At 49.2% G+C, this 27,388-nt stretch overlaps 1 protein-coding gene across 1 annotated transcript in view; it reads right to left on the reverse strand.

The window, feature by feature from the left end:
- Positions 1–27,388, reverse strand: part of FAM216A (family with sequence similarity 216 member A) — a 40,026-nt gene that overhangs the window by 9,743 nt on the left and 2,895 nt on the right. Inside the window, exons 2-3 of the mRNA XM_063456979.1 lie at positions 25,995–26,029; positions 1,401–1,531 (exon numbers count right to left, since the gene is read on the reverse strand). Of these exons, the coding sequence (XP_063313049.1) occupies positions 1,401–1,531; positions 25,995–26,029 (166 nt within the window). The remainder of the gene's footprint in view (positions 1–1,400; positions 1,532–25,994; positions 26,030–27,388) is intronic.

The following is a 27,388-nucleotide window of genomic DNA, read 5'->3' on the forward strand; positions in this document are numbered from 1 at the left end:
GAGGGAGGTGACAGGTGGGGTGATAGGTGGGGTGGCAGGGTGATGGGGGTGAGAAAGTGAGGGGGTGACAGGTGGGGTGGCAGGGTGAGAGAGGGGTGACCGGTGGGTGGAAGGGGGGGGAGGTGACAGTGTGATAGGTGGGGTGGCAGGTGGTGTGACTGGGTTAGGGGGTGACAGGTGGGGTGGCAGGGTGAGAGAGGGGTGACAGGTGGGTGGCAGGTGGGGTGGCAGGGTGACAGATGGGGTGACTGGGTGAGGAGGGTGGCAGATGGGGTGACAGGGTGAGAGGGGTGGCAGGTGGGGTGACAAATGTGGTGACTGGGTGAGGGGGTGGCAGAAGGGGGGGGTAGATGGGGTGACAGAGTGAGGGGGTGGCAGATGGGGTGACATGGTGAGGGGGTGACATGTGGGGTGGCAGGGTGACAGATGGGGTGACTGGGTGAGAGGGGTGGCAGGTGGGGTGACAGGGTGACAAATGTGGTGACTGGGTGAGGGGGTGGCAGAAGGGGGGCGGCAGATGGGGTGACAGAGTGAGGGGGTGGCAGATGGGGTGACATGGTGAGGGGGTGACATGTGGGGTGGCAGGGTGACAGATGGGGTGACAGGTGGGGTGGCAGAGGGGTTGACAGGGTGAGGGGGTGACAGGTGGGGTGACATGTGGGGTGGCAGGGTGACAGATGGGGTAACAGGTGGGGTGGCAGGGTGACAGGTGGGGTGACTGGGTGAGGAGGGTGGCAGATGGGGTGACAGGGTGACAAATGTGGTGACTGGGTGAGGGGGTGGCAGAAGGGGGGGCAGATGGGGTGACAGAGTGAGGGGGTGGCAGATGGGGTGACATGGTGAGGGGGTGACATGGCAGATGGGGTGACTGGGTGAGGGGGGTGACAGGTGGGGTGGCAGAGTGGCAGAGGTGTTGACAGGGTGAGGGGGGTGACAGGTGGGTGGCAGGCGGAGGGAGGTGACAGTGTGATAGGTGGGGTGGCAGGTGGTGTGACTGGGTTAGGGGGTGACCGCCTAATTAGAGAGCCGCCTCTGCGTGGTAGTCACCAATATTTAACTGATGATATGTGAGACAGTCACCAGTCATTAAGGGGTTAAAGCAGTGTGTTGGTATTTCAAATTGAGTCCCCCATGCTATTTGAATGATTGAAAGAGACGCATCATATTCTTTAGGCCCCAGGCTGCCAACTGTCTACTACAATGCAAGTGGTTAAGATGCTGATTGGGTGGAGGTACTCAGTCGGAGTACAGGAGCTCCATCACAAATAACAATAATAATAAAAATAATAATACAAGAAAAACACATGCTGCATTCCAGCTAGCATTACAATTAAATTCGGTGTATGGCAGTAAGTATTTTAATATTTTTCATTTAGAGAAAAAAGTTATGGAAAATATACCTTAAGAAATGCTTCATTTGACATAGATTTTGGAATGTGGACTGTTTTGACGGTTGGACTTTCATTTACATTCTTGGATCCAGAATTCTCTTGGTTAACATTGTTTGTTTCACAAACACTACCTGGCACCTCTGCAGAAGAAAGGATATATATTTTATCAATAGCTGGGCAGCAAAATGAAACGCTGGGTGTAAGCCTTAGCAAATACTCCCTTCCCTAAAGATAAGAATATTATAGAAGCAACAGTTTAACAAATATGGCTCCTGCATACCTCCAAGATTTCCCTATTTTGTTACCAAATCTGCCCGTCCCTCTTTTCTATCCTAATGTTTCCCTTTTCTAGGATCTTCATAAAGTTGTGTCTTAATGTATTACAGAGCTCCACAGCAGTAACACTCACAGTAATGTGTCTTTGTTTAGAAGTAAGTCTGTGTAAATAAGACACATTGGTTTTGTGCTAACTATATTTTAGTAAATAACCTCAAATTTTTCAGATCAGCCCCGCCCTTGGCCATACCACCACTCACAACCCTAAAATTAAAGTGTCCCTCTTCGTCCATTTGAAATGTTGAAAGGTATGCTCCTGCAGCAGGTCTGCTTCCAATAAGATCTTTCACAAAAGTTAGAGGAGGTGTAACGTAATGTACTCACGGGCGTAAGAACCGGGGGGGATGGGGGGTAACGCATCCCCCCCAGGAAATCATCCGGGGGGGACAGATAATGCAAAAATCCCCCCCAGGTCCGCCGGGCTGGTGCGTCCATAAGGGCGCACCGCCCGGGCGCAGCATGAGGAGAGGGGCTGACAGGAGGGAAGCGCTCGGCGCTCCCTCCTGTCACTCCCTCACTGTAGCGTGGCCGAGCCCTGTATGGTCCGTGGGTACAGGGAGCATCTGTATCCTGTACCCGGCCGGACTAACAGGAAGTGCACACTGAGTGTGCACTTCCTGTTAGTCCGGCCGGGTACAGGAAACAAAAGTTAAATAAAGAAAAGAGAAAGGGCCAAAAATAAGCCCAAATGGAGAGTAATAGGGGAGGGAAGTCCCTACCTTTTAATAATCCTAAAGGGAAACACGAAGTAAATAAAATAGATAGGAAGGGGAGTAGTACTGGACCAAGCCTGGGGGGATAATACTAAGACAGCTGCTCACTGTACAAGGAGACAAGCTAGTCTTTGTCCTATTTCAAAGAATCCCCCGTCCGGTTTGAGAGACTCACAGTAACTTAAAACAGAGTAGTAAAGTGGACTTGGAAAAATAGGGCTAAAAAGGAGACAGCACTGTAAGGAAAAAAACCCCACTCAACCCCCACTGGTACTGAGTCCAAAGCAAGGACTCCTATAGTGAGTAGACTGTCCCTGAATACCTCAGCACAGTGGATAAACCACTTGTGCTTACCAAGTTCCAAGTCCCTACCCAGTCCCTGCCTATCTCAATAACTTAAGTTAAATTAAACAAAAATCATTATAAGTGCTACCTATAAAGTGCAGAGTAATTAAATAAAGAGGCTAGCTCGACGCGCGTTTCGGCGTTACAGCACGCCGTCGTCAGGAGCAGTAAGCTTATGGTGTCCCCTGAACCTGTTTAAATACCTTCACATATCAGCTTAGTTGGTGCCGGCTGTGTGCGGTCACGTGAGTATGTGCGTCATCCTAAGCTCCTCCCCACGAGTCGCGTCATGTGACGCGGACCAGGAAGTAATGTCCTGGGTGGGGAGAGTGTGTGGACGTCATCCGACACTCCTCCCCGTGGCCGTGTCACATGACGCGGACCGGGAGGCAGTGTCCTAGATAGTACGAGCGTGTCTCCAAACACGCCCCCGGCCAATCACCAGCATGGGTGGGGAGGTATACCCGCCCACTATTGCGGAGAAAGTGTCCGCCCCCCTTAGAGAGGCGAAAACGGGCTCGGTCCCATAGGATTCCAGGCAGGGACCCGTTCTAAATGAGAAATATCCCTATGTTGTGCGGAGATATGACCATTAATGTTAAAGGGTCCAATTACAATGCAAACCAAAATGATGAGTATGAAATACTGCATAACGAAGGAGCAGGATTTTGTCCTTACTAATGGCAATAAAGAAAAAGAGATATTTATATTTAGGTGTTATGCACCATTTGTGCCTTTCATACATCCTATTAAAAGTGAGCACTTTAATCTAGGATTAAAATAGTCCCTTTCGTATCAATGGCCGGTTTCCTTACAAACAAAATAGACCATAAGCAATGGTGTTCGGATGCTGACACTATATTTTCTACTAGCTCTGCGCCACAGACCCTTCCTCCTGTCGATATATTAAGTGGTTTTAATAAGCTAACTAAGATCTTCAAACAGCTAATTAAGACTAGCTGGGAAATTTCCACCCTTGAGACATACTTATCTAAAAAGATCATCCCTAGGGGACTCAGAGTTTTGGTTCCCCAATCCAGAAATATCGACATTGAAGGATTCACACAAGAATGGGAGAATGCGGCAGCTAACTGCTCCTCCACCTTCATGTCGATAGTGTGTAAATATGAGACTATACATCTCTCAAACATTCAAAAGAGTTTAGACACAGAGATCGAAAATATCCAAAAGTTTAAAGAATTCCAAAATCTAGAAGTGAAATTGAAGAGTAACCTGGATAGGTTTTCCTATCAAATTAAAATTAAGAAACACCATAAATTCATACGAGACACCACTGATTTTGAGACAGGAAGAGTGTACCGTCAAACTAAAAGGAGAATAAGAATCGACTCTGATCATTTTAGCACTTCAGAATACGAATCTACAGATAATGAGGGTGAACCTCCAGTGACAAACCCAACACAAATTGAACCCAAAAGTATATTAAGGAAAGGTGTCGATTTTTTAGGGCTACGCCAGGCAGACGAACTACAACGTCCCAGAACAAGGCAAGCACTAAGAGGCAGGGGTCAGAGAAGATCACGACGTTGAATAGTCAGGATCTTAGGATAATTAATCTATCCTCAACTGTACTGTCCACAATACAACTTACAACACTCTCTAAAGGTCTATCCTTTGTACCCACACCTCCATTTAATAAATTCCTCTGGACTAAGGACTTGCACTTGTTCGCCCGTAAGCTAGCCCTATACAAATTCCATATGCATAAGAGAGCACAAAAAGCATCTAGCTTGGGGTTAACAATTAGAGACATGGACTGCCTGGAGACTCTTGTGGAACTCCTTGACTGTAATAATCCCCGTGTCACTAATACCCCAATCACAAATCTTGCACCAAAAAGCCGCTTTACACCACACCTGAAAGATTACAAGAATATTGTGGTCTTTCTGGAAATGGTCTGTAAGGAAATCGAAAAAGTTGAACCAAGGACTGTAAATATTGTATCCAATGGTAACCTTACTAGAACAGAAAAATTAGCACTAGAGGAATTGAAAACGAATGATCAATTAGTGATCAAACCTTCAGATAAAGGCGGTAATGTGGTCCTTATGGATCACTCTAATTACATCCAGATGGTACAGAATTTATTAAGTGACACAGAAACCTATCGAGCACGCAAACATGACCCTACCATGCAATTCCTTACTGAAATTAAAGCTATGTTGAGTCAAGCCCTATCTGACAACTTGATCACTAAAAATGAATTTGATTTCATGCTGGTAAGACAGCCTATACTTTCCACCTTTTATGGATTACCGAAAGTTCACAAGTCTCTTGACCAACCATCAGGTAGACCGATTGTATCGGGATGTGGAAACCTGACCCAGAATTTGAGTATTTTTCTGGATAAGATCCTGGCACCCATTGTCTCTAAGTTACCATCGTACATAAGAGACACGAAACAAATGCTCAATTTCTTGAAGGATATTTCCACACCAGATCAGGCATCACTATGTAGTTTAGATGTGGAGTCCCTTTATAGTTCTATACCCCACACACAGGGAATTAATAACATTAAGACTATATTGGAACAAGAATTACAGTTCCCAACTGCATATACGGAATTCGTCTCTAATGTCCTTAGAACTGTCCTGACTAAAAATATCTTCCTCTTTAATGGCACTCTATACCAGCAAATCAGGGGGACTGCGATGGGGACATCGTGTGCCCCATCCTATGCAAACCTGTATCTGGGTACTTGGGAGAAATATATTAGATCAGCCCCCCATTTGAGTCACTATATGGGGATGATTTTCTGTTGGAAACGGTACATAGATGATGTACTGATCATCTGGACCGGCAACGAAAAAGATTTTGAGACTTTTGTAAATCTTCTCAATATAAATGATCTGAATCTAAGATTCACGAGTGAGATGGGTGGCAAAAAACTTAATTTTTTTTTTTTTTTAGACATTCTTTATTTATGAGAGATTTTTCAAGTAAGGAAGGGGTACAGAAAAAAGAAAAGGGAGGGGAGGGGCAGGGGAAACAAACATCAAATTGCAAAGGATGACATACATCGGCTCAGAATATCGAGCCCGGCATGGATACATAATCGAGTATAATGTTTCAGCAATGATAAAGTCACAATCAGTGTACAGCGTGTCCGCCTAAGCGGGTTATAGTTAGTAATATGGGGCACCTTCCTCAGGTGTAAAATGTATTACAGGCGCGTCTATAGCTGTCAGATGAGTCAAAGGTTGGGTATAGGAGGGGGGGTGGCTAAGTCTGGGAACTAATCTCCGTCATAGGGATATGGATCGGGGTAGCAGGCGAGGGTATCAGGCGTCTCCTGGGGGGCCCGGAGTACGAGGTCAGGCCCGTCCCCGTGCAGTATAGGACGTCCAGGGGTACCATTGAAGGGCGCACTTGTCCGAGCGCTCCCGCAGGGACGCAGTTAGCATTTCCATTCCACGGATCTCCTCAACCTTGTCTACCCATTGCTTGTAAGTGGGTGCCGCCTGGCTTTTCCAAAGCAGCGGGATAAGGCTTTTCGCAGCAGAGAGCAGGTGTATTGTGAGGGATTTTTTGTACTGTTGAATGGGCATGGATGTGTGGTGGTGGAGCATTGCCAGAGGCAAGAATGGGAGGTCTGTGTCCGTGATTTCTTTAATTTTGTCGTGTATCATGTGCCAGTATTATGCTATGCGTGGGCAAGACCACCAAATATGAAGGGTGGTGCCCAGAGCGGAGTGACATCTCCAGCAGTCGCCAGAGGTTGTACCATGCATGTGTCTGAGCACCTCAGGGGTTCTATACCAGCGCGTGAGTAATTTGTAGCTCATCTCCTGGTATTTGGAGCTAATGGAGCATTTGTGGGTTAGGAGAAAGACTTTGCCCCACTCCTGGGCAGTCAAGTGCACGCCCGTCTCCCGCTCCCACCTGTCCGTGAACCCCAGTGTGCCCTCATTGTCCGGAGTCAGTAGGCGTACGTAGAGGTGGGATACAGCGTGATCAAGGTGTTTTCTGTCAGTGCACAATTGTTCGAAGTCGGTCAGTTGTCTGTGAATGTGGTCTTTGCCTTGAATGTTTGTGTAGTATGTCTTCACCTGGTGATAGTGGAACGCGTCTATCAGGGTCGGTTGCTGAATCGATATGACATCGGGTAACGGTTTAAGGGCCCTGTCTGCGATCCACTGATGCAGGTAGAGCCAGTCCGTCTGGTGAAAATTTCGCATTGCCGCGGGGGTGAGACCGTCCGCGAGAGACGGGTTATGTGTGATCGGGGTCAGTGGGTTAGGTGATGTGGTGAGCCTGTGCGTGAAGCGTAGTGAACACCATACCCTAAGGGTGGCGTCTATGAGGGGATTGTGGAGTCGGAGCTCGGAATACGTAAGGGAGCCAAGCCAGAGTCTAGCAGGGATCGTACCGCGAGATTGCTGTACCTCCATAGACACCCATCTCCTGGCACCCGTGTTCGCGTGCCAGTCCACCACCCTTTGTAGATGTGTGGCCTGGTAGTTTCGTTGCACGGAAGGTAGTCCGGCCCCCCCTGCTGACTTTGGGCGTTCCAGGGTGGCTCTGCGAATGCGGGAAGCGGAGCGGTTCCATACAAAGCTACGGATGTCTCTGGCCAGTGCACGGAAGAACGTTTGTGGGATCGCGACAGGTAGTGTCGTGAAAAGATATAGTAGTCTGGGGAGGACATTCATTTTCAGGGCTTGTATGCGGCCGAACCAGGTGAGATACATTGGGGACCAACGCAATAGGTCCTTTTGGATAGTAGCGAGTAGGGGGGGAAAGTTCATCGGGTAGAGTTGTGCGAGATCCCTCGGCAGCCAAGTGCCCAGGTACCGTAGTCTATCTGGTCGCCAAGAGAAGGCGAACTCTGAGCTCAACCGATCAACCAGCTCGGTGTTATCGAGGAGAGGCAGGGCCTCCGACTTGGACATATTTAATTTCAAGTTGGAAACTCGATGAAAGTCGCGGAACGCTTTGAGGAGGTTAGGGATGGAAATTAAGGGTTGCTCCAGGAAGAACAACATGTCATCAGCATAGGCGGCAAGTTTGTGTTCCTCCGCTTCCAGAGTCACCCCCGTAATACCCCCGTCCCGTCTGACCGCCTCCAGGAAAGGCTCTAGAGAGAGGGCAAACAGGAGGGGGGACAGGGGACAACCTTGCCGCGTGCCATTGCTGATGGGGAAAGGTTTCGTCAGTGCACCATTGACGCGAATGCGTGCTGTCGGGGTCGTGTACAAAGCCGCCACCCAGTTGCGCAGCTGTGGGCCAAATCTGAAGTGGTGGAGAGTGGACGCGAGGTATGACCAATCTACCCGGTCGAACGCCTTTTCGGCATCCGTCGATAACAGGACAACCTCGCGTTTCTTGGATTTAGCGATATGGATGACGTTAAGGGCCCGGATCGTGTCGTCACGGGCTTCCCTGCCCGGGATAAACCCGACCTGGTCTGGGTGAATCAGATCCGGGAGGAGCGGGGAGATCCGCAGTGCTAGCGCTTTAGCAAAGAGCTTAAGGTCCGAGTTTAGGAGCGAGATCGGGCGGTAACTCGAGCAATTAGACGGGTCTTTACCTTCCTTGGGGATTATTGTGATGGTGGCGGCTAGTGGGTCTGTCGGGAACTGCCCTCCTTCGCGAATCGAGTTCAGACCAGATAGGAGTTTAGGCAAGAGTGTGTCACTAAAAGTGCGAAGGTATGAGACCGGTAATCCGTCCGGGCCCGGTGCTTTGTGAGGCTTCATGCACTTTAGAGCGCCTTTAAGTTCGTCAAGTGTCAGGGGTAGTTCTAGGTCCTCCGATTGTTCCTGGGTGAGCGTTTTGGCTATGTGCTGGGAGAGGTAGTCGGTGATTTGACGTTGGTGTGTCTGAGATGTTTGTCCGTGAGCGGTCTGTGTCTGGTTGTATAAGTCAGCGTAGTAGGTCTGAAAGGCTTCAAGAATGCCTCCTGGGAGTCGTGTGCTACGTTGGCCAGGTGTGTTTATTTTATGAATGTGTTGCGTCCGTCTTTTTGTCTGGAGCATCCGTGCTAAAAGTCGACCACTCTTATTAGAGTGTTCATAAAAGTATCTGGCCGACTTCGACAGGGTGTGCAGCAGTCCCTGCGAAAGGTGGTCCCTAAGATCCCTCCTAGCTTCAGTCAGTTGTAGGTAGGTGTCGTCATCTAATGTCTGTTTGTGCTTGTTCTCCAAGTCAGTAACCCTGGTGGTGAGATTGGTGAAATGCTTGAGTCTCTCTCTCTTACGTTGAGTGCAAATGGCGATGTAGTGGCCCCTCACAACACATTTGTGTGCCTCCCAGACCGTCAGGGGTGGTGTGTCCGGGTTTTCGTTAGTGTCGAAGTATTGTGTGAGCGTCTGATGTATGGATGCGCGGGTGACAGGGTCAGTGAGTAGGGATGCGTTCAGTTTCCATTGCCTGTCCTTTGGTTTGTAAAGTGGGGAGCTCGTGCAGACTGTAACCGGGGCGTGGTCCGAGTGGGTCGTGATTCCAATGTGCGCGTCGCGTAGGAGGGAGAGGTATTCCTGGGGCATGAAAATATAGTCAATACGGCTATAATGGCGGTGGACGTGTGAGAAGTGTGTGTAGTCTCTGTCATCGGGGTGTGCGGTTCTCCAGCAGTCTACTAGTCCTAAGTTAGTCAGAGCCCTAGTAGCTGTCCGCAAGCAGTGCGGCGGGTGCGTGCATGTTCCCCGTGACGTGTCCAGGAGTGGGTCAAGTGGCATGTTCAGGTCACCAGCCACCAAAAGAAGCCCCTCCCTGAACCTGTTCAGCCTGTTTAAGGTGCGGGAAAGAAAGGTGTGCTGGCCGCGGTTAGGGGAGTATAAGCAAGCGAATGTGTACGTGTGGTCAGCTATCGTACCCTTGATAAAAATGTACCTGCCTCCCGGATCTCTTTGGGTCTCTACGTGGCAGAAGGGTGTGTTGTGTGCGAACAATATTGCTACGCCTGCTCTCTTAGAATCAGGGTGGTTGGCATAGTAAGCCAGGGGGAAACGTTTGTTTTCCAGTTTGGGAGCATTAGGACCCCGAAAGTGCGTCTCCTGCAGGAACGCCACGGACACCCTCTCCGCCCAAAGACGGCGGAGCAGGTGCGAACGTTTCTCCGGCTGGTTGAGGCCCCCAGTATTATTGGACCAGTATTTAAGCAGGGCCGGGCCGAATCCCGCTCCGGCCCCCGCACGGTGGACGCCTGGGGGATGGGAGTTCGCCATCTAGTAAGGGGGGGGGGAGGGGGGGGGGGAGGGAGAGTAAATGCAACGTGTGAACCTTGACCGGTTGACAGCGTTCGGGAGACTGTGGGTCTGGAAAGTCTCGTAGAACTACGGTCTTATTTACAAAAAAGTTCAGTTGCGTGAGGTGCGGGGAAGGCCACCCACGGAGTCTGTGTCACGTGAGGGGATATAATCGGCACCCATGTCCCTCGGCTCCCAATCCGCCGCGGGAGATGGCTGTCTAGATCTTTGCGTGTCCGGGGGAGGGGAGAAGAAGGGGGGGTTGCAAGTCCGTCGGTAACGTAGGGGCATCTGTCAGCACCGTGGGTTTACGTCCCTGTCCAGAGGGCGGGCGGAGGGGGAAGGCAAAGTGGGGGTGGGGGGGGGGGGAGGGGGCTGGCCCCCAGGGCAGGCCTGCGGGGAGTGGTAGTCAGAGCCATGTGTCATTCAAAGATACGGTTAATACAGCACAGTGTAATACAATACAATGTAGGACAACACATGTGAACAGAACGTTATATTCTCATCATCGGCCTTGTAGCCCAAGTCATCAGCAAAACCATAACAGGGTTCGGGAAACCACAAACATTTTTCTACACAAATATAACAGGCACAGGGTATGGATCTCTTGGGTGTGCGTATGGTACTAGTTGTACGGAGAATAACTATATGAGTGTTGGCCCACAGTACCTATAGTAGACGGTGTGCCTTGCATCCCATTAGGGCCCTGCTGCGCGTGCCTGAGGCATAGCGGGAACCTGGAAATGGGGCGCGACACAAGTGTATAGGGCGCTCAGGTGGGTTATGGCAGTAAGGGGGGGGGGGGGTCGCCACGTGCGGCACCAAGCAATGTAGCATGTAGCTGGATAAGAAGCGAGAGCAGTGCAGTACCAGCCCCAGTAGCATATGATGCCGCAGGCGGCACGTGTGGTATAATTTAAAACTTAATTTTTTGGATATTTCAATAACCATCCAGCCGGAAGGAGGTGTCTCTACAACCCTCTTTAGGAAACAAACGGCCACGAATAGCCTTTTAAACTGGCACCCTCACCCCTTAAAAGCTGGCATACCAATAGGACAGTATCTAAGGTTAAGACGCAACTGTTCCTCCTTAGAGGACTTTAAAGTCAAAGCATGGGAACTTAGACGCGCCTTTAAGGATAAGGGCTACCCCAATAGGGTCTTAAGGAGAGCCTACACCAGAGCAATTAGCACTGAGCGAGAATGTCTCCTTACTGAAGATACAGCAAAGAAACAAGATGAGAAACTAATTCGGTGCATTGCCACTTTCGATGCAGGTTGGAACTTCATGATGGGAACTCTCAAACGCTACTGGCCGATTTTGACATCGGACCCTGAGATTAAACAAGTAGTCACTACATTCCCCTCCGTGACTGCACGGAGAGGTAAGAACCTGCGTGACACCTTGGTTCACAGTCACCTAGCTCCCCTTAAAAGAGGTGGCAAAGATTATCTACCAAAGGGGACATTTAAGTGTGGACACTGTAGCGCTTGTGAGTTCATAGATCAAAAAACGAAGGAATTCACTGACGGCGAGAATAAAGAATCCTTCCTGATACGTTCCTTTTTTTTTTTTTTTTTTTAATTCTTTATTTTTGTTAGTGCATGATATAACATTTAGGCTTTCTGAACCACAACAGTTGCAGTAAGCCATTGGATAACAGTACATAACATGTTATAAAGATAGCTGTGCACATTTTTTTTAAAAAGTGAACTATAAATGGATATAAGCAAAATTGTCAGACATTTTAAATGGTGAGTAATGACAATGCATAGGATAAAATAAATGTTGACTAGGTATATATATGTATCTTATGAAGTATCGACATCATTGTAAGCACGGAAAGCTCGAATCTTTCTAAACGTTATACACATTGAAAAACATTTTCAGTTCGTATTTCTGGTTGTACGTCTAATTATGTTGTCACCAGTTAGGATAGATAATATGTACTCTTAATGACCTCAAGTGTGTAAAATGCAATAGTATTAAGGTCGGTCACGATAGACTAATCATGGCTTGTAGGTGGGCACAGTACGATGCCTACGGCTATCTAATAAGGGCTATAGGCCTGCTTTCAACTGGGGGCCACATACATCTCTTGTGGCCATTGGTATGTTGTCTTCTTAAATGAAATTACTTTAAATTATATTAAATTATATTGCAGATTAAGCCTATTTACAGCAAAGCAAACATAGTGTGGCGTCTAGGAGGACCTGTCTCGGGTAGTGGTTCCTATATTTAGCAGTCTGGCTGCAGTGACATCGTAAAGACTGCTCTGCGTGCCTGTAGTTACGGGTTTAAAAATAAAAATTTGATGTATAAAGCGTTACCCTGTAGTGCGGGTGATCCCACCAGTTTAAGGCTTGCCCTCGCTATGTGGAATATCCATGGTGTGATCGTCGGCTTGAGCCCGGCTATGTTCAGCGGGCGTGAGGACGTGTGCCTTGGTGTGCTATTTGGGGGGTACTGGGCATCTCAATGTGTGTTGCTACGTGTTCTGTCCCCCCCCCCCTTGCATCTGCATGACCAACATCATATATAATGCTAGATATACATATATGAGTAACAAAAGAAAAAGGGAAAGTAAAGGAAAAAACAGGAAAAAACAGCAACCATCGTTTAGAGCAATCGATAAGTGATGATCATTATTCTAAAACAGTAATGGGCAGTTATGTGTTGCCTTTATAGCTAGTCTGTCTCTTTGCAAAGTTTACTTTGCTCATATTTAACAGCTTGGCGGGTGAGTCTTCAGGGGTTAGGGCCTCGGACAAAAGAGTCAAGTCCCAGTGGGCCACAAGGTAGGTACCAGAGTTCTCATGCTGTCCGTGCGGTACCTGTGCGGGATGCGGGGCCCCTCTCTTATTCACGGGGGTTGTTCTCCGTCTGTCGGACCATTCTGTGGCAAGTTGTGAGCTCTGTTCTGGGTCACCCTTCTCGGTATCAGGGTCTTAGCGTTGGCAGCTTCGGCTGTTCCCTGTGTTGGCAGCGCTGCAGGCGGTAGCTGTAACGTGTTGAGGAGCTTTGCAGGGTCTTCCCCTGCAGACAGGATCAGCACTGTGTCTTCGTGGGGCACTACTAGGGTTCCAGATGCTCCCCACCTGTATCTGATATTATGGTCTCGTAGTGTTCTGGTGACCGGCTGGAACCGGCGCCGTTCTGCCAGTATTGCGAAAGGTAGGTCTTCAAATATTTTAATCTGGCAGTTGTCCACGGTCACTGAGGCTTGGCTTCTGGATCGGGTGAGGATCCTTCTGTCTCTCGTCACCACTATTGTATCTCGTGGTGCGTCAGCAGGGGCGGTGGGAGCTTTCCGCACCCTGAATGCTGTTATCAGTGGAGGTGTTTTGTTGTCCCCCCGCACGCCCAGAGCCCTGGCAACCTTATCGGTGAAGTCCATTAGGGCCTCCGGGTTCACAGTCTCCGGAATCCCTCGCATCCGCACGTTTCTCTTGCGGTGCCGGGCCTCGAGAGCGGTGACTGTCCTGGTCAGGCTTCGGACCTGTTGGGCCATAGTTTCCAGCTGTGCTTGGGTCCCAAGTTGCCGGCTGTCCCTGTCTCCCTCTCTTGTTTCTACTTCATCCATACGGCGACTTAGTGCACCGACCTCCGCCTGCACTCCAGTTAGGTCTGTTTTCCACACTGCTCGGAGGTCCAGTAACAGCCTCTTAATGTCCCCTTTAGTGGCTGGGGTTGTGTCGGCGTCCGAGTCCGCCCTGCAGTGCACTCCGCTGTTCGCCTGTGAGGCCACGGATCCATCTTCCCCCTCGGAGCCCTCCGAAGTGCTGGAGTCTCGTGGTCTGCTGGGGGCCATCTTGGATTGGGCCTGAGGCCTCTGTCCGTCGAAGGATCTTCGGATGTCAGGTTGGTAAAGGCTGAGTAGGCTGATTTTCTGTTTTTGCGCCCCATCTCGATTGTGGAGGTAGTAGGCACAATTTGGCTCTTGTTTTTGGCCGGATTCGTGGCTTTTTGTCTGTGGATATAGTCTATGGAGCCGGAGCTCTGCATACATGCGTCTGGTCAGTTGCTCCGCTGGCCACGCCCCCGATACGTTCCTTTTTTAACTGTAGGACAGAGGGCGTAATATATCTACTCACCTGCTCTTGTGGCCAAAAATATGTGGGTAAAACCTTCAGACCTTTTAAACTACGAATAAGAGAACATGTCAACTCGGTCAGGAGACCTCTAGAGACTCCGATCTCGCGCCATCTCAAAATTCATCATCAAAATTCTGCGGATAAATTAAGATTCATAGGGATTGAATATATCCCACAAACTACACGGAGGGGAGATTGGGATAAAAAAATTAAGACAACGTGAATCGTATTGGATTTACAAACTTAAAACCCTATCTCCTGCAGGCCTTAATGAGGGCTTTTCCTTTTCAGCCTTTCTTTAAAAAGTGCTTTAATTTAATTTAACTGCTCTACACTCACTTAGGATGTTCATAAAATTGAGGGACGCCCTTACTAGTCCTGTAATATGAATATATTACACTGTAAATACACTACTTTTTGCACTTATGTTTATGTATATATTTATGTTTTGTAATGTCTGCTCGCAAGGTTTTACCTTTAAGTAGGTACTACGCGACTAAAATAACATTATCAGAACCGTATATTGGGGCTGCATGTCCTTGTGGTTTCCAGACCAATTGGCACCATGAGTATACCTGGCACTATTGATGCCCATGTTTTTAATGACATTGGGTACACTATAGATTAATCTCAGGCCTCTTGGTGACAGTTGTGTGAATTTGTCCCCCCTCCTTTCCTTCATTCCCTTACACACGGGACGCATACCCTTCAATTAACAGGCATTATCAGCATACCCATTAATATTGATGAATATGTCCCCTCATAATATGGGCTTCTGTCCTCTAATGGCATTGAACAAGATACACTCATTTTAGGTATAGATGGTCCTGCCCTTGCGGTCATATAAGGACCAACAAACATACCTATTTATACTGATGATTTATGTCCCCCTATGAGATTGGGGCAATATACAGTAAAACATGGGGTTTTCTCTTTTTCTTTATTGCCATTAGTAAGGACAAAATCCTGCTCCTTCGTTATGCAGTATTTCATACTCATCATTTTGGTTTGCATTGTAATTGGACCCTTTAACATTAATGGTCATATCTCCGCACAACATAGGGATATTTCTCATTTAGAACGGGTCCCTGCCTGGAATCCTATGGGACCGAGCCCGTTTTCGCCTCTCTAAGGGGGGCGGACACTTTCTCCGCAATAGTGGGCGGGTATACCTCCCCACCCATGCTGGTGATTGGCCGGGGGCGTGTTTGGAGACACGCTCGTACTATCTAGGACACTGCCTCCCGGTCCGCGTCATGTGACGCGGCCACGGGGAGGAGTGTCGGATGACGTCCACACACTCTCCCCACCCAGGACATTACTTCCTGGTCCGCGTCACATGACGCGACTCGTGGGGAGGAGCTTAGGATGACGCACATACTCACGTGACCGCACACAGCCGGCACCAACTAAGCTGATATGTGAAGGTATTTAAACAGGTTCAGGGGACACCATAAGCTTACTGCTCCTGACGACGGCGTGCTGTAACGCCGAAACGCGCGTCGAGCTAGCCTCTTTATTTAATTACTCTGCACTTTATAGGTAGCACTTATAATGATTTTTGTTTAATTTAACTTAAGTTATTGAGATAGGCAGGGACTGGGTAGGGACTTGGAACTTGGTAAGCACAAGTGGTTTATCCACTGTGCTGAGGTATTCAGGGACAGTCAAGGGGTGCATTGTGTGTGTGTGATGGATGTCAATCTCTCCCCCCTCCCTTGTCACTCTCTTCTTCCCCTCCCTTGTCACTCTCTTCTCCCCCTCCCTTGTCACTCTCTTCTCCCCCTCCCTTGTCACTCTCTTCTCCCCCCTTGTCCCTCTCTTCTCCCCCCTGTCCCTCTCTTCTCCCCCCCTCCCTTGTCACTCTCATCTCCCCCGTTGTCACTCTCTTCTCCCCTCCCAGTCAATTTCTTCCCCCCACCCTATCAATTTCGTTCCCCTCCCTGTCAATGTATTACTTCCCCCTCCCTCCCTGTCAATTTATTCCCCCCACCCTCCCTGTCAATTTATCCCACCACCCTGCTTGTCAATTTATCCCACCACCTGCCTGTCAATTTATCCCCCCCGTCCATTTATTCCCCCCTCCCTGTCCATTTATTACCCCCCTGTCAATTTATTACTTCCCCCTCCCTCCATTTATTCCCCCCCCCCCTCCCCTACCTCTATTGTAGCGTCGCCGAGCCCTGTATGGTCCGCGGGTACAGGGAGCTTTTGTTTCCTGTACCCGGCCAGACTAACAGGAAGTGCACACTCAGTGTGCACTTCCTGTTAGTCTGGCCGGGTACAGGAGACAGATGCTCCCTGTACCCGCGGACCATACAGGGCTCAGCCACGCTACAGTGAGGTAGTGACAGGAGGGAGCGCTGAGCGCTTCCCTCCTGTCAGCCCCTCTCCTCATGCTGTGCCCGGGCAGTGCGCCCTCATGGACGCACCAGCCCGGGCAAAGCTGCAGCCGCCTGAGGCTCTCTGCAGAGCACTCGGGCGGCTGCAGCATGAGGGGGGCCGGCGCTCCTGGCGGCACCCCTTCCCAAGGGGCACCCTAGATCACCTTACAGGTAGCGCCGGCCCTGCTTGCACCTCACACATTACCGTCAGTTGTATTGCTGTGGAGCTATGCGATACACTGATATGCTTCACATTATATTATTTCACACACACACACACACACTTAAAATGTAACATTATTATTATTAATTTTTTATTATTTACATAGCGCCATCAAATTCCGTAGCGCTGTACAATGGGATAAACAACTCCCAGTTTACTGAATAAGAATATACCCGGCGAGTAAGAATGCTATCCCCCCCCAGATTTGTGGGGGTTCCTACGCCCATGAATGTACTATATCCTCATTTGCCTGATCAAACATAATTTAGGTGTATCTTGTCAGATTTAGGTGTCATTGGAACAGCAGATGGCAGACTACATTTGGCCTGGGGAGAAAACTACACAGACAGGCAGCCTAATTTTAGGCCAATCCTAATTTTACCACACTCAACTCCCTTTCCTAATTGTTTTATTAAATGTTTTTTCCTGTTGTTCATCACAAGGATTGGTTGATCTCGGTAGACCTCAGGGATGCATATTTTCTTGTCCCTATCACCAGACGTTTCTCAGGTTTTGTGTCCGGAAGGAACACTTTCAATTTCAGGCTCTTCCCTTTGGGATAAGTACAGCCCCGAGGACCTTCTCGAAGATTTTGGTCATCAGCATTGCTCTTCTCAGAAAAGAAGGTGTAGCGGTGTTTCACTACCTGGACGACATCCTGGTAGTGGCCCCGGACTTAAAATCCATGTTCCAACACAGACAACTAGTCCTCGACACTCTCTCTCATTTCGGTTGGCTCATCAATCACGAAAAGAGTAATTTGCATCCTTCAAGAGAACTGGTATTCCTGGGAGCAAATTTCAATACCGACACAGCGATTGTATCCCTCGCACACGACAGAAAGCTCATACTTCAAGATCGTATAAGGAGCTTCAGACATGGGCGTAGGAACCCCCACAAATCTGGGGGGGATAGCATTCTTACTCGCCGGGTATATTCTTATTCAGTAAACTGGGAGTTGTTTATCCCATTGTACAGCGCTACGGAATTTGATGGCGCTATGTAAATAATAAAATAATAATAATAATGTTAAAAATTTTTTTTCAATTTATGTTTTTATTAGAGTTTGGATACTCATGAAATAACTTTGCCATAATATGCAGGTAATATCAAGATTTAGGCAACAATAAGATTATAACATCATCTCAAAGTTCACTTTGCTGTAGTATGACAGGTGTCAACATGACTGAGTCTACATTTAAGGGCTGGTTATAATAATAGCAGTCGTCTGTTGGGGCTGCAATTGGTAGAGTTTAAGTGAAATTTAGGTGAGTTTTCAGGCGGTGGCGGCTCTTGTGCTACTTGCGCCCCAGCTGGTCAGCTATGCGGGGTCCGAGGGTGTGCGTGCAGCCACTATGTGGTGAGGCTTGTGAGTGTCTCTTGGACATTTTCGATATGTACATGTGTTTCGTCGGACCCAGATTACTATTGGGCGTACGCTGTGACGCGGTGTCTTCTTCTTTGGAGTCTGGCCCGCCGGGCTCTGGGAGGTGCAGCTGGCGGAGGAACTCCTTTTGGTCGTCCTTAGATGTCAGGGTGAGCGTCTGGTTTCCCCGTGGTACCTCCAGGGATCCATCTGCTCCCCACCTGTATCTGACTCCTGCTCCCCGTAGTTGTTTGGCAGCTGGTGCAAGTTGCCTCCGTTCCGCAAGTGCTGCGAATGGTAAGTCCCCATAAAGGGCCACCGTGCTACCCTCCATTTGCACAGTGCCCAGGTCTCTTGAGCGGGACATAATAGCGGAGCAAGTTGCCATGTCCTTTGTGACCACTATAGTGTCTCTGGTTGCGTTTTCCGGAGCTGTTGCAGCTTTCCGGATACGAAATGCTGATAATATTGCGGTGGGGTCAGTGCCTCCTTTAAGGCCCATTGTAGACAATAGGCGGTGGATGTAGGGTAGTAATTGCTCTCCTTCTACATTTTCCGGTATCCCCATGAGGCGTATATTCCGCCTTCTGTGCCGAGCTTCCATAGTGGTGATAGTCCGGGTACGTTTCTGGACTTGTGAGGAGAGGGTCAGCATTGTGTCTTGGGAGTTCTGTATCTGGTGGTCCCTTGCACTTTCTCTAGTTTCCAGTGCTGTGAGCCTTTGCTGGATGTCCCCCACCTCTTTCTGTGTACTTAATATATCAGCCCTCCACATCTCTCTCATTTCTTTTAAGAGGTCCCTTCTGTCTTTTTTCGTGACAGGGGATGATTCTGCCTCTGATTCTGTGTCAGGACATGGGGATTCAGACTCTGCTGTGGGTGAGGTAAGGCTTTCCCTTTCATCCTGGGAATCCTCCTCCTCGCTGCTAACTGTGGCCGCCATCTTGGCGGCTGCCTGTGGAGTAGGCCTTGAAAATGAGATCCTAATATCGGACATTTTGGGTGTCTCTGGCTGGCGACCCTTCTTGTTTTTGCGCCCCATTAGTGTCTCTGTGCGGGAGGCGTGTGTGTGGCCGAGTTTGGGAGCCGGTTGTCGGGTAAGTGCTTACTTTATTGTATGCTGGTGCGGAGCTCCACACACTCGCGTCCTGATCTCTCGGCAGTGGGCCACGCCCCATAATGTTAAATTTTAAGTGTGTGTGTGAAATAATATAATGTGAAGCATATCAGTGTATCGCATAGCTCCACAGCAATACAACTGACAGTAATGTGTGAGGTGCAAGCAGGGCCGGCGCTACCTGTAAGGTGATCTAGGCAGCCGCCTAGGGCGCCCCTTGGGAAGGGGCGCCGCCAGGAGCGCCGGCCCCCCTCATGCTGCAGCCGCCCGAGCGCTCTGCAGAGAGCCTCAGGCGGCTGCAGCTTTGCCCGGGCTGGTGCGTCCATGAGGGCGCACCGCAAGGGCGCAGCTTGAGGAGAGGGGCTGACAGGAGGGAAGCGCTCAGCGCTCCCTCCTGTCACTCCCTCACTGTAGCGTGGCCGAGCCCTGTATGGTCCGCGGTTACAGGGAGCATCTGTCTCCTGTACCCGGCCGGACTAACAGGAAGTGCACACTGAGTGTGCACTTCCTGTTAGTCCGGCCGGGTACAGGAAACAAAAGCTCCCTGTACCCGCGGACCATACAGGGCTCGGCGACGCTACAATAGAGGTAGGGGAGGGTGGGGGGGATAAATGGAGGGAGGGGGAAGTAATAAATTGACGGCGGTAATAAATGGACAGGGAGGGGGGGGGAATAAATTGACAGGGAGGGAGGGGAATAAATTGACAGGGGTGGGGGATAAATTGACAGGCAGGGTGGGGGGATAAATTGGCAAGCAGGGTGGGGGGATAAATTGACAAGCAGGGTGGGGGGATAAATTGACAAGCAGGGTGGGGGGATAAATTGACAAGCAGGGTGGGGGGATAAATTGACAAGCAGGGTGGGGGGATAAATTGACAAGCAGGGTGGGGGGATAAATTGACAAGCAGGGTGGGGGGATAAATTGACAGGGAGGGTGGGGGGAATAAATTGACAGGGAGGGTGGGGGGAATAAATTGACAGGGAGGGTGGGGGGAATAAATTGACAGGGAGGGTGGGGGGAATAAATTGACAGGGAGGGTGGGGGGAATAAATTGACAGGGAGGGGGGTAATAAATGGACAGGGAGGGGGGTAATAAATGGACAGGGGGGATAAATTGACAGGCAGGGTGGGGGGAATAAATTGACAGGGAGGGGGGTAATAAATGGACAGGGGGGATAAATTGACAGGCAGGGTGGGGGGATAAATTGACAGGGAGGGTGGGGGGATAAATTGACAGGGAGGGTGGGGGGAATAAATTGACAGGGAGGGGAATAAATTGAAAGGGAGGGTGGGGGGAATAAATTGACAGGGAGGGGAATAAATTGAAAGGGAGGGGAATAAATTGAAAGGGAGGGGAATAAATTGAAAGGGAGGGGGAAGAAATTGACAGGGTGGGGGGAAGAAATTGACAGGGTGGGGGGAAGAAATTGACAGGGTGGGGGGAAGAAATTGACAGGGTGGGGGGAAGAAATTGACAGGGTGGGGGGAAGAAATTGACAGGGAGGGGAATTGACGGGGTTGGGAGGGGAGAAGAGAGTGACAAGGGACAAGCAGGGGAGAAGAGAGTGACAAGGGAGGGGGGAGAAGAGAGGGACAAGCGGGGGGAGAAGAGAGTGACAAGGGAGGGAGAGGGGGAGAAGAGAGTGACAAGGGAGGGGGGAGAGATTGACATCCATCACACACACACACACACAATGCACCCCTTACACACAAAGACAATGCACCCCTTGCACATAGAAAAACACAATGCATTACACACACAGACACACACACACAAGCAATGCAACACTTACACATACTCAATGCACCCCTTACAGACGCACACACTGCATCCCGTACATACACAGAAACACACCTTGCAGCCCTTACACATACAAACACAGATTCACACAGTGCATTCCTCCACCTCCTGTGAACAAACTCATTGGTGGAACATGAAGGTGGACCCTGGGACCCAGACCTTGAGCTGTGTAAAGGGCGTTAAAAAAAATGGAGCTGCTTCCCGTTCTCCCAGAACATTGATTTTTGTGACCACAGTTACAAACAGCCTCCAGAGAGCCTGTTCTACACCAGACCAGTGGAGCCAGACTGCAGCTAGAACCCATCATCATCCTCATCTGGTTGTAAGTAGGCAATCTAGTAGATTATTCGTGGCACTAATCTCTAATTTACCTCACATTAAAGAAACACTATAGTCCCCAGAACCACTTCAGCTTAATGTAGTGGTTCTGGTGTCTATAGCCTGTCCCTGCAGGCCTTTTAATGTAAACACGGCGGCACTGCAGCACTTGCGTTAGTTAACATGGCAGATCATATGTGTGGGGCATTGTGATGTCATATGGGGGGGGGGGGGCGGGGCGGCAATCTTTACTTTTGCCTAGGGCGGCAAAAATCCTTGCACCGGCCCTGGCACAGGGGGTGGAGTGTGTAGGGGATGTCCTGATATGTGTGTAAGGAATGCATTGTGTGAATCTGTGTTTGTATGTGTAAGGGCTGCAAGGTGTTTCTGTGTATGTACGGGATGCAGTGTATGCGTCTGTAAGGGGTGCATTGAGTGTGTGTAAGGGGTGCATTGAGTGTGTGTAAGGAATGCATTGTGTGTTTCTGTGTGTGTAAGGGATGCATTATGTGTAAGGGTTGCATTGCGTGTGTGTGTGTGTGTGTCTGTAATACATTGTGTGTTTTTTCTGTGTGTAAGGGGTGCATTGTGTGTGACATGGATGTCACTCTCACCTCCCTGTCAATTTCCTTCTCCCCCCTCCCCTACCAATTTCCTTCTCCCCCCTCCCCTACCAATTTCCTTCTCCCCCCTCCCCTACCAATTTCCTTCTCCCCCCTCCCCTACCAATTTCCTTCTCCCCCCTCCCCTACCAATTTCCTTCTCCCCCCTCCCCTACCAATTTCCTTCTCCCCCCTCCCCAACCAATTTCCTTCTCCTCCCTCCCCCACCTCTGTTGTAGCGTGGCCGAGCTCTGTATGATCCGCGGGAGCTTTTGTTTCCTGTACCCGGCCGGACTAAAAGGAAGTGCACACTCAGTGTGTAAGGAATGCATTGTGTGAATCTGTGTTTGTATGTGTAAGGGCTGCAAGGTGTGTTTCTGTGTATGTACGGGATGCAGTGTGTGCGTCTGTAAGGTGTGCATTGCTTGTGTGTGTGTGTGTCTGTGTGTGTAATGCATTGTGTTTTTCTGTGTGCAAGGGGTGCATTGTGTGTGTGTGATGGATGTCCCCCCTCCCTTGTCACTCTCTTCACCCCCTCCCTTGTCACTCTCTTCTCCCCCTTGTCCCTCTCTTCTCCCCCCCTCCCTTGTCACTCTCATCTCCCCCGTTGTCACTCTCTTCTCCCCTCCCAACCCCGTCAATTCCCCTCCCTGTCAATTTCTTCCCCCCCCACCCTGTCAATTTCGTTCCCCTCCCTGTCAATTTATTCCCCCCATCCTGCCTGTCAGTCCGGCCGTTAGTCCGGCCGGGTACAGGAGACAGATGCTCCCAGTACCCGCGGACCATACAGGGCTCGGCCACGCTACAGTGAGGGAGTGACAGGAGGGAGCGCCGAGCGCTTCTCTCCTGTCAGCCCCTCTCCTCATGCTGCGCTCGGGCGGTGCGCCCTCATGGACGCACCAGCCCGGAGGACCTGGGGGGGATTTTTGCATTATCTGTCCCCCCCGGATGATTTCCTGGGGGGGATGCCTCCCCCACATCCCCCCGGTTCCTACGCCCGTGGCTTCAGACTGAAAATTTCAGCCTCGGCGAGAGAGTTTATGAGACTTCTGGGGACTCTTTCCTCCAAAATAGAGCTTGTCACATGGGCACAGTGGAACCTTCGCCCTCTTCAACAATATTTTCTGAATAATTTCAGGACCTGCTCGAGGGATTGGGAGAGATTGATCCGCATTCCTTTTGTTCTAAAACAGAAGCTCCTTTGGTGGATGTCATGGGAAAACATCTCCCTAGGGTTCCCCTTGATGGAAATAGATTGGGTGGTCATTACGACGGATGCCAGTCAGACCAGATGGGGGGCACATTTAGGGAATCTATTTTTTCAAGCAAAATGGCCTCCAAGAACCCAATGCTTGCCTTCCAACATCAGGGAACTGAGAGCTACCTTTCTGGCACTTCTTCATTTTCAAAACATCATCCGGCATTCCTGGATTAAGTTGAGAGTGGACAACAAAGTGGCTACTGCCTACATAAATCATCAAGGTGGGGGGGGCGGAGCCTGGCTTCCTAGCAGGGTGGACGTGCTACACGATAGCTCCTGCAAACTAGCCGCAACAACGGGGGATATACCTCGAATTATTGCACACACACTGCTGGGAAGGTGACTACAGAGTGGGGGAGACCCAGGCAAACGTAGTGATACCACACATGATCCCGCGATTCACCGGGTCCCCTCGAATCCAGCTTGAGGCCTACCTGCAAACAAGCCAGGGAGAGGCGGCCGCTCTCCTCGTTGGTAACCCTGCAGATGACAACCTCGACGTAATCACCTCTAACCCCCCCCCCCCCCCTCTGAACCGGCGGGGGTCATCCCGGTCCTCGCTGGGGACGATCACCCCCAAGCCACGACCAGCACAGGAGACAAGACCCCATGCGAGCCGAAGCGACCCAGGCACAAACAAAATGGCGGCACGCACTCAGTCCATACAGAACCGCACACTCAGCAAGCCCCCCCAAGTGCACGAGAGAATTCTATAACCGGCTATGTGCCAATCTGTGGACCAAGCTTCACGCCCGGGGACAGACATTCAAGCGGGCATGAAGCTTGATCCGCCCGGCGACACGACGCCAAATAGGCGGGAATCCCCCCCATACCTCCACAGCAGTCCCTCGACAAAGCAGAATCCACAAACCGGCACGGAGGGCACCCATACCCTCATGCCCCAGCAGGCGACTTACCAACGAGCAAGTTCTGCTCGCACCTCAGCGACTCCAACAACTCTTAGCATGCAGTGCACGGCTCCACACACGAGCTCACACGGTGCCGACCACGATATTGACCAGGAGACAGCACAGCACCACACCAGCAGGGCACACAGACGGAGATCCCCCACACAGACCGCAAGAGAGAAAGCATGGAAGATTGGGAGAGAGGTGCCAACAATGAGACCTTCACAGCGGGACTTTGTGCAGACGCACCACCTACCGCAGAGAATACTCACCCAGTCCCGTCAAGGCATCGGCTGACCCCACAGGGACTGAAACTCTACCTCAGGCATAGTATCATCAGACATTTGACTTTCTTTGCCCCTCTAGAACTCACACGAATGTCTGCTGACGTATATCATTTATTTTATGATTCTTATTATGTTCAGCCTTGTTTTCCTACATATCCCATCACGCGCAGCCAAAACGGAGGCTATTAAGCTAAGATGCTAATGTAGCTAGGGGGTTTTACTTATAACTTACTTTTCAAATCGATGTTTTCAACTCATGTTCCACACAGTTAACCCTCTGGCACTGCTCTTGTCTAGCTTGTATATTTTTCATAAAACACGCAGATTAAGCTACCGAGTTCAACTATAATTTGTACTTACCGTAATTTTCTTTTCCTGGCTATTATTCATGGCAGCATTTGGTTTCCCACCCTCTCTTGGTATATTCGTCTTGTTACTGGACTGAGGTGTGGATGCTACTGGGGTCCCTATTATACTGGGAGAAGGTATGCTTAATTGTTTAATTGATTGTGTTTCCTGTCCTGAGGGTTAGAGGGAGGAGCTAAACCCATATGTTAAATGCTGCCAAGTAATAATAGCCAGGAAAAGAAAATTACGGTAAGTATGAATACATTTTCTCTAATATGAATACTGCAATAATAAAGAAATATATAGTTATATAATATATTTAATATTGTGCTGTAAGGCGGTCCACAAACCTTGCTAATGTATCTTGGTGTATTAGCTAAACCTGTACCAAGTGGGCAACAATTAAAAACAAAACAATGAAGAGAGTGCATCATAGTAGCAAACGTCTCATGCAAACGGTTATCAAAACCCAGAACTATGGAGACTCAACTTGGTTAAATGTAAAACAGATGAATAACTTTTTCTCCAAATTCATGTTTTTTCCTGATTCGCTCTCAGGTTATTTTAGTGGATTAAAAAGAATATTTATTTTACGGATTTTTCCTTCTAAAGAGCATTCACTGTAAATCAATTAGTACAATTTAGTACCACTGTTGGATCCAACTCCTACGTTACTAAAAGTCACAGACATTAAAACCCCAGGTGCATGAACAGCAACACCTCACAAGGTCCAAGGTCCTGCATGGTCTGCCCACAATTGGAGACGCATTCCACTGAATCTGAGGCAGTGTCCAGCGGGTCCCGGTGTTCACATTGGGGCATGGCCAGGACCCGTGCTTGGATTTGCTGTGCAGCACCGGTTTGTGGTTGCCAATATGAAACACTATCCAGACTAAGCAATAACATAAAAGAGTCGGCAGGGGATATGTTCTGTCATGCACTGAGCACTGTTGCTCAGTTGTTCTGTGCTCTTAATAAAAATTTCCTACATTTTTTTCCTCAGACTATTGTATAAAATATTACATTTAGATCTCTCTGGATTCTGACCCCTGGCCTGACCTGATTTCAGTATTGGATTGCCCCTGTGTGTCTTGCTCAGATTGTTGATTCTCTGGTTTTCACATCCTGGGCTCCTGCCACCCCCCTCTTACCCCCCCTCACCCCCCCCCCCCCCACCACCTCACCACCTCACCCCCCCCCCCCCCCCCCCAAACCTGTTGGAGCTTCTCAGCCCTCGTCCCAGTGAAGCACCAGGTAATTATTATTTAGATTTGATTATTTACTTACCACATGTTTGCTTTTTATGATCCCAAGCAGACGATCTGTAAAAACAGATTTAAAACCAAATTATATGTTAGTACAGAGAACAATAATAACAACAACAAATATTATATATAAATATTTTTTTTATTTTTTTTACTTGTACTTTCCTCTCCACCTTTTGATTGAAGCCATTTTGCACTGAAACACAGGTACAGTGAGGGAAAAAAATATTTGATCCCATGCTGATTTTGAACATTTGCCCACTGACAAAGAAATTATCAGTCTATAATTTTGATAGTAGGTGTATTTTAACAGTGAGAGACAGAATAACAAACAAAAATCCAGAAAAATGCATGTCAAAAAAGTTATAAATTGATTGCATGTCAATGAGTGAAATAAGTATTTGACCCCTTCGACTTAGCACTTGGTGGCAAAACCCTTGTTGGCAATCACAAAAGGTGAAACGTTTCTTGTAGTCTGCCACCAGGTTTGCACACATCTCAGGAGGGATTTTGTCCCACTCCTCTTTGCAGATCCCTTTCCAAGTCATTAAGGTTTCGAGGCGGACGTTTGGCAACTCGATCCTTCAGCTCCCTCCACAGATTTTCTATGGGATTAAGGTCTGGAGACTGGCTAGGCCACTCCAGGACCTTAACCTCCCTGGCGGTATGATTATGTCAGGAATTTTGTACCAAAAGCGGTACCATTTTTTGCATTTGAATTACCCGCCCAGTTCCGCCCCCATGTCAATCAAATTTTAATTAATCAAATCACATAATTACGTTAAAAGATTATTTAAATATACATGTAGAATTTTAATATATATATGCATTTATAGGTATTTAAATTCTACGTGTATACTAATGTAATCTTTTATGTAATTATATATATATACCGTATTTTTCGCTCCATAAGACGCAAAAGTGAGGGGAAATGTCTGCGCGTCTTATGGAGCGAATATGAAGCTTTACTTACCTGTCTTGCAGCGTTGGCCGGCAGCACAGGGCGCACCGCGGTAGTGGAACTTGAATTTCATGTTCCGGTTTCCGGCGGGACTGAAAGGAAGTGTGCACAAGCTGAGTGCGCACTTCCTTTCAGTCCCGCCGGAAACCGGAACATGAAATTCAAGTTCCACTACCGCGGTGCGCCCTGTGCTGCCGGCCAACGCTGCAAGACAGGTAAGTAATTATGGGACAAGGGGAGGGGGACAGTATGGGAGAGAAGAATATGGGGAGGGGGATGAAGTCTATGGGGGGGTGGGGAGGGGGATGAAGTCTATGGGGGGGTGGGGGGGTGGATGAAGTCTATGGGGAGGGGGGGAATGAAGTCTATGGGGAGGGGGGGAATGAAGTCTATGGGGAGGGGGGGATGAAGTCTATGGGGAGGGGGGGGATGAAGTCTATGGGGAGGGGGGGGAT

The sequence above is a fragment of the Pelobates fuscus genome, chromosome 5, assembly GCF_036172605.1.
Source record: "Pelobates fuscus isolate aPelFus1 chromosome 5, aPelFus1.pri, whole genome shotgun sequence".
NCBI classification, from domain to species: domain Eukaryota; kingdom Metazoa; phylum Chordata; class Amphibia; order Anura; family Pelobatidae; genus Pelobates; species Pelobates fuscus.